Below are 13433 nucleotides of genomic sequence, written 5' to 3' on the forward strand. Positions count from 1 at the left end.
TAAATTTTAAAAAATCAAGACTTTATTGGATAAATGTTACACAACATTCTTTAACATTGAAGTCTTAGCATACTTTAGATGAGAAACAATTTTTGTCATTCAAGTCTACAAAATGAAATAGGCTTGTGAAGATTTGAAATACAAAGGTAGCATGAAGCAAAGCTTAAATATTAAGCAACTAAAGCAATGAAAAGTGAAATAGCAACATGGTATGTCTAGGTTTTAAACACCACCAAATTTCATTTATTAAAAAATGAAAATGTGGCTTATAACAAAATGCCTTTGAGAGTTTTGTCATGAGAAAAAATAGATACTTAAAAAGAATTGGGAGAGATCAGGTTTTGCCTTTGTATTATTTCTTGGTCATTTCCATCACTGCGCAAAGAATTCTAAAGCTTAATTACAAATCCTTATTGTGCAACCCACCATGGCTTAGAGTTCTCTGGTTCTTAAAGTGAGCCTGAAAGGTACTGCTGGTGTTCAACATCTGAAAGAACAAGATGGACCCAAGTCTAAGAGGGCGCCACAGAAGTACATGTAATCTTTAGAACTCCCTGCTGCTAGTTCCTGAGCTTTTTCAGATTTGATCAAATGTGTGTAATGACTTCATGGAAGAACTTTCCAAAAAGACTTTAGAATGCACTCCAAACTTATTTGCAGTGTAATCAAAATTTAAGCTCACTAGAAGACTGTTCACCTTTTCTTCTTGAGTTGTAAAACAAGTCCTAGTCAAGTATATTAAATGTTTCCCAACTCTTACCCAGACCCTTTTCTTAATCCTGAGTGTGGGGTTAAGTAATTCCAAACCTATACAGTAAGATTATGGAAAGTCTGAACACTGGAGCCAAATGTTCAGTTATGTTCCTTCAAATGAATTTTGTATTTTATTTTTTGGCATTTTTCCCTTTTTTTTGTATTAAGTAATCAATATGGATTATCTTGTAAAAAATAAATCAGCATTGCCACTAAAAAACTTCAGTATTATTATTAAAAGTACGGCACCATCAAATATAAAATGCCTTAAAAATGTAGTAATAGGTCCATCTGGTTTTCTCATGTTTTCTCCATTCATTAAAAAGAAAAATTAAAGTTTTTCATAATATGTATTTTCCAAAGACCAAAACAACAGTATGGTCTCCATTAATAAGAATTCATTTTCCATGCGTGAAAGCTCTTTATGGGTCTGTTCCTACTACGTGTTCCCAGGGTCAAGTCCCACCTGACACCTGGGAGAATGAGTATCTTGCACTTAGAAGGAAGGGCTCTCCATGAGAGAGGTCCACATCACAATTCAGGGCAAAAGCCTTTCCACCTCAGTAGGATTAAGAACTAGCTCTTAGAGTATACATTTTCACTCTAAGATCAACACTAGCCTATCCACTTTGAGTCAGAATTTAAAAGGTAAGAATGCTGTTATGAAAATGTGCACAAATGTTAAATACTGGTGGCAAATAAATACATCTTAATATGTTCTAACAAGCAAACGTATATTCAAGATAATACAGCCCTGCTTTATTAAAGAAAGAGAAAGGTCCAAAATCTCTTTGCTGGGTGGAGTGGGGCACTTTGCCATCCTTTTAGCAGGATGTTAGATCATCTTTTCTGTTGTTTCCACCAGCACCTGAAGGAAACCTTGGCCTCACCTCGGCATATGTGACTATTGCTGTTTCACAGGAGATCCATTCTAGAAATGCCTTTGCTCATAGCTGAACTGATTAACAAAACCTTGAAGAAAGCACAAAGTTTTAGTTCAAAAAATAATCCAGCTTCTCTGTCATCATCCCTTGCCTTCTTAGGCCTGTCCAAACTGTACTGGTAAGAACTTCACATTCAAAAAAAGTTACGGTCAGTGATTCTTCATACATAAAATTCAAGTGATTTCCTTGCGTGTTTCGTATCACTTTTCTCCTCCTCTCATGCATAACTTACTGCAATGGTTTATTTTTTTATAAAACATTCCCCTAATGCCTTGTCTTCTTAATATAGCACAATTTGCAAGTGCCCCTTTATAGACTGTTGGGTTTTAACCACTGCCTTAACATTTACTTCTTAGTGCAGCTTTAAAAATCTGAATCTCCAATTTCATTCAGTCCTGATGCTCTGGTGTTCTGTGTCACTGTGGTACAGGTCCATGAAACCAGCAGCCTGCTAATGTCTTTGTGCTGAAATACAGTAAAGAAAAGGAAGAAAAGGTAGTTAAGCACAAGTAAATAGGAGAAAAATTATGTCCTTGTTGTTTAAATTCAGCCCTGCATAGATTATAGGATCATACTTTTTTCTTTTAAATCAGCTAAACTTAACCAACATTTGAGAAAACAATTTACTTCCACTTTAAACCAGCAGAAGCGTTCATTTTATTTCCAAGGTACATCTGGCCAAATTCCAACACAAAACTTGTCACCTTCACACAATCTGCACTTGAGTATATTTTTTAAAATACCTGATGAACATTTGCCTAATAAAGGGGGGATTTTAGCTTTGTTCTTTGTGCGGCTTTATGTTCTTTACCTCACCAGAAACAATACTAAACTCTGTGAATCCTCAGCTGCTGTGGACCACTCTGAAGCACTAGAGGCCTTCCTCTAGCACAGGCTGCCTACACACGGGAGCAAATTTATATAACAAATCAAGCTACGTGCAAGTCAGCTGCACAGCATACTGTCTACATATGTATAAAGAGCAAAAAAGGGGGGTGGAGGGTGCCTTCCCAGAGCTACACACAGCACATCAGAAGGCATCAAGAGCGCCATTTCGCTACTCAAAGGCCACTTATGTACACTCATTAGATACAGCGTCCCTTATCACACCAGATCATGAGCAGAGGCCCTCTTCACCATACCTCCCAAAAAAAGCAAGCCTGAGCAAAACATTTATAAAGGGCAAAGCTTATAAAAATGATTGCTAGGAAGCACGACCAGAATTTCTGCCCAACATTATCAACTTCCCTTTAATACCAAGTGGTAAGAACCCCATTGAAACCCTCTATAATCCCTGGTTAACGCCTCTCAAGCCTGGGAGACTAGTACCAATAAGAGCCTCAATTCCAAAAGAGGTGATTGTGGAGAGAATGACGACTTTTTGGTCAAATGTACTTTTAAGCCAAAGGTCTATGGTGTTTTCAGTGGAATAATAACTGACAAAACAAACACAGAATGCAGGAAAGGAAAGAAAAACCACCCCCATCCTTCCCAATGTTTAACTTCCAGATATTTCAAAGTAGGTGTCTTTCCCACTCTTTGCTAGCACTCTTGCTCTTATGTTAAGCTTCCCAGTGCTGCCTCACTGACTTACTAGATCAAGGCCTATAAAATAAACTTACAGGGCATTCTATCATGCTTTTTCGCAAGCAATGAAAAATGGCTTCTACACTGCACACATCAGAATGGAAGGTGAATGTAGTCTTTGCTTCTAAAGAAACAGAATGATTAACACTTTTAGAACTGACATTGAACTAAGAAAAGTTCATCTGTTAAAACCAACAATCGTAATACTATTTAGACCCACACAGAACTCTGGAAGTAAACTGAAAGAGAAGAAAAAAGTAAACAGTCAATCCCATGTACAATTTCATTTCCTTCTATTTATGACTCAATGTTTGGCTTCAACCTTAGGCCTAATCAGGTTGACAGGAAAGCCAAGGATTGAAGCATGTCTTATGATTCCTATGAGAGGTACAGAAAATTAAAACATGATTTTTCCTCAAGAAATCACCATAAGGGTAGCTACCATCCCTGCAATCCAGGTAAGAGTCCAAAATATCCCAGCCTCCATCTCTGATCCAAAATGTGCCATTGTGACTCAGCTTGCAAATTATAGCTTATCTGCAGTGATACAGCCCAATTACAGCTCACCACCAGCTGCACACACCAGAGGGTTAAATAGCCTTAATTCAAGGAAGCAAAAAGAGATCGTAAGTTCAGAAGCAGTACATCAGAAATCCTTAAACCTTCCCAGCTGTAGAAGAGTCCCAAATAAGCCGTTAAGGCGTTATCCAGAGAAGTTTCAATAAATGTACTTAAAAAGATTATGGCCACATTTCAGGATTATCTTTTGCCCCCCTCTGAATTTTGACTTTCCTTATGTAAATGACAATGGTTCTGAGGTTAGTTCGCTAAGAATATATATATGTTCATAGATGTATATATATATATTCTTACATATACACACATTAAGAATGACTAAGAAGTTAAATGAATATAAAAGTGACAAAGACTGAGATAGTGAAAAGATAGAGAAATCCACTATTTGGCTTTCCACGAAGACTCTGTTGCTAGTTGACAGAATTCTACAACCTGATACTCAACTTTTACTGCCCTAGGAGAAACTTGTTTCACGGAAGCTCACAGGAGGCTGGCTCTACTTGTTTTTAGCACAGCTGGTAATACCAATTGAAAGTTACTTTCATTCAGTAAAACGGTCACCTATATGAGATACACCCAGCTACAAAGGTCAATGAAAACTCAGGAAAAAGAACTAATGAACTCTTTTATGTCTAGCCTAACCTACTTCAGAATGATCAAGTGGTGACATGATGCCCTCTTCACTTTGTGGCAGGGCTTAGCACAGACAGACCTGCCCGTTTCACTGTTAACTTCAATGCTCCCAGTCTGAATCCACAGTGGTCTGTCAGACACTGTAAGGGAGCAGCAGGACTCGTCACTGTCTGATGTAATAGCTGCCATTTGTTGAGACCTATGGTAGAAAAAACCAAGTTAACAAAAATAGAGCAGTCATTTGAGTTCTTTTAAATCCATTTTACAAAAAAAAATTTTAAAAATAAGACCAAAATTCAGTTGAATTTTCATCATGAATGTATTCTGGATAACTTGCGGACTTCACAGGAAGTGAAGCTTGGATACTAAAAGAAAACAGATTTGAGGTGTGTACACACCAGTATTGGCCAGGAGAGGGCACTCTCCAGAACAAGTCAATTCAGCAGCAAGACGCCTTGGGCGCACACACTAAGATGCTGCCCTCCAATACTAGCTCCCATGTAATGTTCCTGCTAAAAAATTTCTTCTAGCCTACCCCTAACCTAGGGCTGGAGTAGTCCTGATCGGCGAGGGCCGAAGTTGTCATCCTTGTCCATGTTAACTTCATTAATGAGTTCAGAGACCCTATTTTGCAGAATGACCAAAAACTACCTGAATCCTTTTGTCCTTTTAATGTCCGTGACCTCCTATGCATACTACTCAGGACCTGGCATTCCTGTGTGAGTTAATACCTGCTCGAAAGAAGTCTGAGAAGATAAGCTTTCTCACTGGGGCTTTTAGAACAGAGATTTCAAATACAAAGAATAACTCAAATGAAGGATTGCTCTTCTAAGCCTTATTTTTAACATATTTATTTGTCTGCTTCCCTATTTTAAGTATAAATTCATCGCATCCATAAAGTCAACTCTAGGATCACTTATTTAGATGATTTTCAGTCCTTATGATGATTTTTAGAATGCTAAGGTACATCAGAAACAGTAACAATCAAAACTTTTAAAAAGGCTTTTCTGACATTGAAAAGGAGAAACCTCATACACCTGATCTATAATTACTTCTGAATTTTAACTCAAAGGAGAACAATTTTCTTAAATGAGATTTAATAAGGTTATGTGCCCTTTTGTTCATGGGAAACCAATATACTAAGTATGTTTTATATATTAATTGTAATCCAACAGCAATCACAGAAGAAAAAAAGGAGTCTTGAGTGCACAAAAGAATTTAACTTTGAACCTCTCCCTCCAGAAGTAAAACTTGTTAGGTTTTCAACCATCATTCTAAATCTCTTGGATTCTAGTTAAGAGTCAAGAAGCTCTATCAAAAAATGATCTCTTGCTGTGCATTTGCCCCTCCCACCCCCTGAAACACCATATAAAATATCAACATGCCAGTCCCAGTCCACAGAACCTGGCTAAGAAGTCTTTTGTGCTAATATTTAAGATGAGTTTCCCCTCAGTGCTTTTAGGGCCTTGGGTTTCTCTTTAGAAACGGACCACACATACATGATCCATTAGAAAGAGCCACGGAGCCCTAGGAGTGATACCCACATGAAAGGCAGCAATTTCACTTGAAATTACTTATTTTGTCCTTTAAGAAAAAGCTTATTTGCAACAATGGCAACTATTCCTGGGAGGCAGAACTATAAATGGGCAGATCAGAATGGGGGGAAGTCATGAAAGAAGGAAGTAGAGGTCATGCTCTTAGAGCAAAGTTCAGCATTAAAAACTAACGAATTAAGATTATATACTTGTACCTGTTATCTTGCTGAACACTCAATATAAGTTTTCTTTGAATATAGTGTAGTATCAGGGCACCTGGGTGGCTCAGTCGGTTAAGTGTCTGACTCTTGATCTTGGCTCAGGTCATAATCTCATGGTTTGTGCGAGAGAGCAAGCCCCGCATTGGGCTCTATACTGACAGCACACAGCCTACTTAGGATTCTCTCTCTCTCTGCCCCTCACCCACTCATTCATTGTCTCTCGCTCCCCACCCCCCCCCCCCAAAAACAACAACAACAAAAAACACACTGTAGAATCATGCAACATGAACAAATAGGAAAAGCACAGTGTCTCATTTTACAGTAGACATTCTGTTTTTCTAGCCTTGGTGCTGTTTTTCTAACCAGTTATAATAGGGTTTTCGACAAACTGCACACAGTTCTTCCCAGCATACCAGGACTCACACTAAGATGCCACTCCCAGCCAGATTCCCTGCTAAAAACTAAACAGGGGGGGGGGGGGGGGGGCAATCATAGGTTTGTAATTAACATCTCAAAATTGAGCCATGGGTAAAGATAACTACCTTCTGGAAAATATGGCCACAGCACACACAGATCAAGGCCTTGGAGTGTGTGGTATTTCCCTCCTAAAAAGTGGAAACTATCGGGCGCCTGGGTGGCGCAGTCGGTTAAGCGTCCGACTTCAGCCAGGTCACGATCTCGCGGTCCGTGAGTTCGAGCCCCGCATCAGGCTCTGGGCTGATGGCTCGGAGCCTGGAGCCTGTTTCCAATTCTGTGTCTCCCTCTCTCTCTGCCCCTCCCCCGTTCATGCTCTGTCTCTCTCTGTCCCAAAAATAAATAAAAAAAAAAAAAAAAAAAAAAAAGTTGAAAAAAAAAAAAAAGTGGAAACTATCTACTCAGTCATACCAGTAGCAATAAACAATAAAAAGGAATTTTCAAATTAACAGCCACTTTTTACCATTTGGCAAAAAATATTAAAACACCAGGGTCCCAAGGGAATATGGCATTTGTGCAAATCAGCTGACTCACTTAAAAGCTGACATGCAAAGCTTTGTGGTTCTGATGCCTTTATAAAGCTCTCCTAGGAGGACCTCTACTCACTCCACTGAGCCCCACCAGTGCAGATAGTTCCCACACGTCTTTGAAATGATTTGGGATGTGCCAGGCTTCTGAGATGGTGATTGGTCATTAGTATATACCTGTCGGAACCAGAATTACTTTTCCTCATTCATTCACAAGTAGACATCATTTCTCCTTTGTCAGGCCCTGTGCTTGGCATAAAGGAGAGAAGTGGGAGAGGAACAGACTGGAATTTATGCAGTACGTAAGTGAATGAGGGGAGGGTTGAAATGCAAGGTTAATGCAGTTTTCCCTTCACTATAAATCCCTGTTGCTCCCCACAAATGCCTGTTAGAAATAGTTCAGCCTACTTCTAGATATTTATGGATGATCATACTATGATTGTTGAAATCTCAGGTAATAACACTGTTATTATAACAGTTTATAAATTAATGTATGTCGCACAAAGCTTATTTCAAAAGCTACCAGAAATGAAATTTCTATGCCATACACAGAAAGCAGTGGTTGTGGAAATGACAGCAAGTTATTTCTATAGGTCTTGTGCTAGGCACTTTATGGCTTTAAATTCTCACAATTACCTTCTGAGGAGGTACTATTTATTCTCCCCATATCACAGAGGATGACAGTAAGGTAACCTAAGATCACACAGCTAGCTTCTAAGGGACAGATCCATGCCTGCCATTGAATCCAGGAAGAAATCTGGCTCAAGACCCTGTACTTTCAGCCATGTCCCTGAAAAGTGAGAAAGAATGCTTCTTGGCTCTGGGGGTCTGGCCGGCTCAGTCAGGAGCATGCAACTCTTGATCTCAGGGTTGTGAGTTCAAACCCCATGTTGGGTGTGAAGGTTACTTAAAATCAAATAAAACTTAAAAAAAGAATGATTCTTTGCTCAATACAAGCCTGGTATAGAGCACTGCTGGTCACTGGCAAGTTATATACTCACAAGTATCCATTTCTATATTTTACACTCAACAGGATAACCTTCACATTCTTATAAAAACATTCTCTCCAGGCAAGCAAAAAACTGTTTTACTAGGGGAAAATTATATCCCTTCTAGACTTTTTCAGTAACTTTTAAGTGAATCTTTGTGTTATAATGAGTACATGTGTATAATGATATACATTATAATTACAACTTTTTTAGTTTATTTATTTTTGAGGAAGAAAGAAGGAATGAGCAGGGTGGGGGGGCAGAGAGAAAGGGGGATAGAGGGTCTGAAGCAGGTTCTGTGCTGACAGCACAAACCATGAGATCATGACCTGAGCCAAAGTCAGATGCTTAACAGAGTGAGCCACCCAGGTGCCCCACAATTTTTTTTAGTTTAAATGAAAAGGGAAAAAGTGTTATAATAACAGCCTAATGCTTTAGCTATGGCATAGGTAGTTTTCCTTCTAGATACAGGCACTAGGATAGAAAAAATTATGAGTTTTAAATCATAATTTCTGGTTAAGACTTAGATTTCTAAAGTAGTAAAAAGCAGCTACCTGTCACATTCTTATGATTACAAGGAAAATGCCATATAAATTATGGCTGTGTTTTCAACGTATTTTTAATGAGGCCTTATACAAATGTCAGGAATTTAAAGAAAAAAATTTTAATTCACATTTAAACCAAGTTTTAAGACTAGGTATTTTTTAACTGGTCTGTTTTGAACATCAAAGTTATAAGAAATTGTTTTATAAACCAAAGTGTCCAATAGTAGAAGGCTATAAACTGGACAACATACACTATAAGCCATCGAACTTATTCAGTTAGAAAATAAGAATCTGACTCAGAAATTCAGTATTTTGATAAATCCTTGTAATTTTTGATTCTATGGTTTCTTTTCCTTTATACCTCCCTGTATCCAATCTTAACTTGTGCCACAATAACACAGAAATCTTTAAGAAAAATTCAAGTTCAGCAATTGCTTTTTTCAGAAATTAGATGCATTAAAATTTGACTCAATCCATCCCAAACTGGACTTAAAGGCAGGATATAAAAACTAATTTACTTTAGCATTTCCTACCAGAGTGTGGTACACAAAATCATCTTAGAATTTTAGAATTTTAATAGTATGTATGTCAAGGAGTATGTGTTTTTCATTAACTGTACTGACATAAAAAGTGTAAAAGTGGGGGTGCCTGGGTGGCTCTGTCGGTTGAGCGTCCAACTTCGGCTTAGGTCATGATCTCACAGTTTGCAAGTTGGAGCCCCACATCGGTCTCTGTGCTGACTCCAAGCCTGGAGCCTCCTTTGGATTGTGTGTCTCTCTCTCTGCTCCTCCCCTGCTCACACTCTCTCTCTCTCTCACAAATAAAGATTCAAAAAAAAAATTTTTTTTAAGTATCAAAGGGAGTAACAGTAAACAAATTTGAAAATATGGCAAAAAGTGTGATGGTATGTAAATAATTTAAGTTTTGGGGGCGCCTGGGTGGCTCAGTCGGTTGAGCGTCCGACTTCGGCTCAGGTCATGATCTCACGGTCCCTGGGTTCAGGGCCCCGCGTCGGGCTCTGTGCTGACAGCTCAGAGCCTGGAGCCTGTTTCAGATTCTGTGTCTCCCTCTTTCTCTGACCCTCTTCATGCTCTCTGTCTCAAAAATAAATAAATGTTAAAAAAGAATAATAATAATAATAATAATAATTTAAGTTTTGGAAGCTAATTAATTCCATTAGTAAAATAATTTCAATGATTTCCATGTTCATAAAATTGTCCAAAACAACTGTTTTTGTCACTGGGAGGGAATGGTTTTAACTTAAAACTTACCCTTAAGTGATTTTAATAGGCAAATGCAGTCACACTAACTCATCTAAAAATTTTACCACAAGGCAGGTACAGCTCTAGCACTAACCAGGCTGATCAGGAAGGAATCCTGGAAGCCAGGCACCAAGGTGCATGTTCCAGTCATGGTGCTTGACCAAGAAAAACACTCCCGTGACTTACTGTTCTAGAAGCTATTTGGAAATTATCAGTCCAGATGTAAAAGATTTCGATCAAAACCCAAATTACAAGTGGAAAGATGGTGATGGGTACACAATGTGAATGTACTTAATGACACAGAGCCATACACTTTTTTAAAAAAACGGTTAAAATAAATTTTATGTGAGGTGTACTTAATTTTTAAAATACAAAACAAAACAAAAACCCTAACAAATTATAGTGTTCTGTGTATATGAAGGAAGAAAATAATTTCCACCTAAAGTCACAAGGAAAGGTAAAAAATCCTTGAGTCTATACTGGGGCTCCTGGGTGGCTCAGTTGGTTAAGCATCTGACTTCAGCTCAGGTCATGATCTCAGTCCATGGGTTCGAGCCTTGCATCGGGCTCTGTGCTGACAGCTCAGAGCCTGGAGCCTACTTTGGATTCTGTGTCTCCCTCTCTCTCTGCCCCTCTCCCGCTCATGCTCTGTCTCTCAAAAATAAGTAAATGTTCAAAAAAAAAAAAAATCCTTGAGTCTATAAATATGGAGTCTCTTGAGTAGAGACTAAACAAGAAGACTTGCTTCTCTTCTTGGTACCAACTATCCATGGGAGAGACACTAAGACATCCTAGAAAACTAACCCTACAGAGCCCATCTATATCACTATGACTTTAAACCTTCCATTCCTTTATTCAGAATAGCACAACAGAGCACATAAATTGCTAAAGCTTTCTTTCTTTAAATTCTATGCACTCTGTATAGTGAGGGCATACACGAACTGTAAACACAGACTATGAAGGGCCTATTAACTCAGTCAGAACCAGGTAAAAGTAAGTAATTCAGCTTAGCTGTTTTTATTTTCTCCTGGCAGTTGGCATGGCACCAGCTCCTCCTGGTTCTATTTCTGAATTCCCTGTATCAGGCATCTCAATCAGAGATGATCTTCACTGCCACCATCCTAATACCATCCCAAAGCAAACGCTAAATTTGCCCCAACTGAGGGTCTTCATTCTCTTCTAGCAAATCCCCTATGGAGGCCTTCACTGGGCCCAAATCCAAACAATATCCTGAATCAAAACATTATCAACTTTTCTAGACATTTACCAGTCCCTTCTCTGCTAGGAGTACTAAACAAAAATGAACCAACACAGCAGAAACCATAGAAAAATTCACAAGTTAAAAGGAAAAATCTAATTTTAGATCCAAATTATAGATTTCTTAAGGTACAGGCATACCTCGTTTTATTGCGCTTCACTTTACTACGCTTCGCAGATACTGCTTTTTTTACAAATTGAAGGTTCAAGACTTCAGTGGAGGAAGTAACTGCAGATGTGGCAGAAATAGCAAGAGAACTAGAATTAGAAGTGGAGCCTGAAGATGGGACTGAGTTGCTGCAATCTCGTGATAAAACTTTAACAGATGAGGAGGTGCTTCTTATGGATGAGCAAAGAAAGTGTTTCTTGAGATGGAATCTACTCCTGGTGGAGACGCTGTGAAGAGTGTGGACACGACAACAAAAGATTTAGACTATGACATCAACGTAGCTGATAAACGGACTTTGAGAGGACTGACTCCAGTTTCGAAAGTTCTTCTGTGGGTAAAATGCCATCTAACAACATCACATGCCACAAAGAGATAAATCGTTCATGAAAAGCAGAGTCAATCGATGTGGCAAACTTTACTATTTTCTTATTTTAAGAAAATTGCCACAGCCACCCCAACCTTCAGCAACCACCACCCTGATCGGTCAGCAGCTATCCACATTGAACCCAGACCCTCCACACCAGGAAAAAGACCCACTGAAAGCTCAGATGGTTAGCAATTTTTGGCAATAAAGCTATTTTTTAAATTAAGATATACATTATTTAGACACAATGCTATTGCACACTTAACAGACTATAACAGAATAGAAATAACTTGTATATATGCACTAAGAAACCAAAAAATTAATGACTCACTTTATTGGGTGGTCTGAACCGAACCCAGTATCTGAGGTAGGCCTGTTTTCTAATTCCCAATTCAGTTATTCTATATAAAGAACTTGTATATGTAGGTAAAGGAATGCAAATGTGTATCTTTCCTTCAACATAACCAACGTTAAGTATGACCTGTTCAAAATAGGGGTGCAAGTCAATATTTTTGTAAGTTAGAAATTCAAACCCACTAATGAAGATACACATTTAATTGATTTTGGTAGCACTTTCATTTTCTTTGCCTTCAGTCTGTCTTCATACCTATATTCTTGTCTATTCTACTTAGTATGAACTTAAAGTTACTATTCATAGATTTTTCCCTTCAAAAGCACATAGGACATACGTGTCCATCCGGTCATATGAGTGGGCTCCAGACTAATGAATTCTACTTTCCCTATTTTGCTGATCTCTGGTTCCACATCTATAAATGAGTCGAAAAGATACCCCTTTTAGATTAACACTTGGCTGTTCTGGGAAACTAGAGAAAAATACTCTGATGCTTTAAATTTCTGACCAATTCTAGAAATAAAGACATCTTTTGCTGTTACACCTCTTATTTTTACTTGGTTTCTCCCCTTGTTAATCCTTTATTCTAAGCCACTTTTTTTTAGACCACTGGAGATGTGATTTGGCCTAAGCCTAGTTTTCTCTCTGCCAGGGGAAAAAACCACTTTTGGTTATCTCCATACAAAGAGTACATGCCTCCTTCTTGACCACTTTAAAGAAAAATGTAAAAGGAAAATGGCTACAATGATCCAATTCACCTCTATCTCCATCTCTACTGGATACATTAAGCTGTTTAAGAAATTTCTATTTGGTATAACGTACAGAGAAAATGAATCGCTATGCTGTACACCTGAAACTAATGTAACACTGTGTGTCAACTATACTCAAAATTTTTTTCAATCTCCATTTGAATGAAACACTACTATGCAGCTGTTGGGTTAGTGTTTAGAATATACAGATTTTAAGATTAAGCAGTTCTTTAAAGTTTCTTCCCCTATGGAAACTTCAAATGAAATGTGCCACAGTTAAAACAGAGGGAGTATTTGGCAAGATAATTAGAGATCATGCACATTACTGATTATATTTGATTATATTTCAACATTTCCCTCAGTGGTACGGACTACATAAAATTCGATGTTATTTTACTCAACAACCAGGACTTTGTTACTCTTTTTCTCCATGGCTTCTGAAATAAATCAAATTCGGTTTATGCAACCAGAGCACATATGCCAAAGCTTCTATTTA

General features: G+C 38.2%; 1 protein-coding gene across 14 annotated transcripts in view; it reads right to left on the bottom strand.

The window, feature by feature from the left end:
• Window positions 1–13433, bottom strand: part of PWWP2A (PWWP domain containing 2A) — a 128491-nt gene continuing 115058 nt past the window's right edge. The window contains exons 3-6 of one of the 14 annotated variants that reach the window (XR_009610763.3): window positions 11445–11532; window positions 4573–4692; window positions 3320–3408; window positions 1–2162 (exon numbers count right to left, since the gene is read on the bottom strand). Coding sequence is in view for 9 of the 14 variants with exons in the window: in XM_060634885.3 (XP_060490868.2) it covers window positions 2114–2162; window positions 4507–4692; window positions 11445–11532 (323 nt within the window). In the remaining 5 variants the exon portion in view is untranslated. Of the gene's footprint in view, window positions 4693–11444; window positions 11700–13433 lie in introns of those variants that run through there. The other 13 variants (XM_060634886.3, XM_060634887.3, XM_078446438.2 and 10 more) reach the window with 13 other exon arrangements.

The sequence above is a fragment of the Panthera onca genome, chromosome A1 (genome assembly GCF_046562875.1).
Source record: "Panthera onca isolate mPanOnc1 chromosome A1, mPanOnc1 haplotype 2, whole genome shotgun sequence".
In the NCBI taxonomy this organism is placed as follows: Eukaryota; Metazoa; Chordata; class Mammalia; order Carnivora; family Felidae; genus Panthera; species Panthera onca.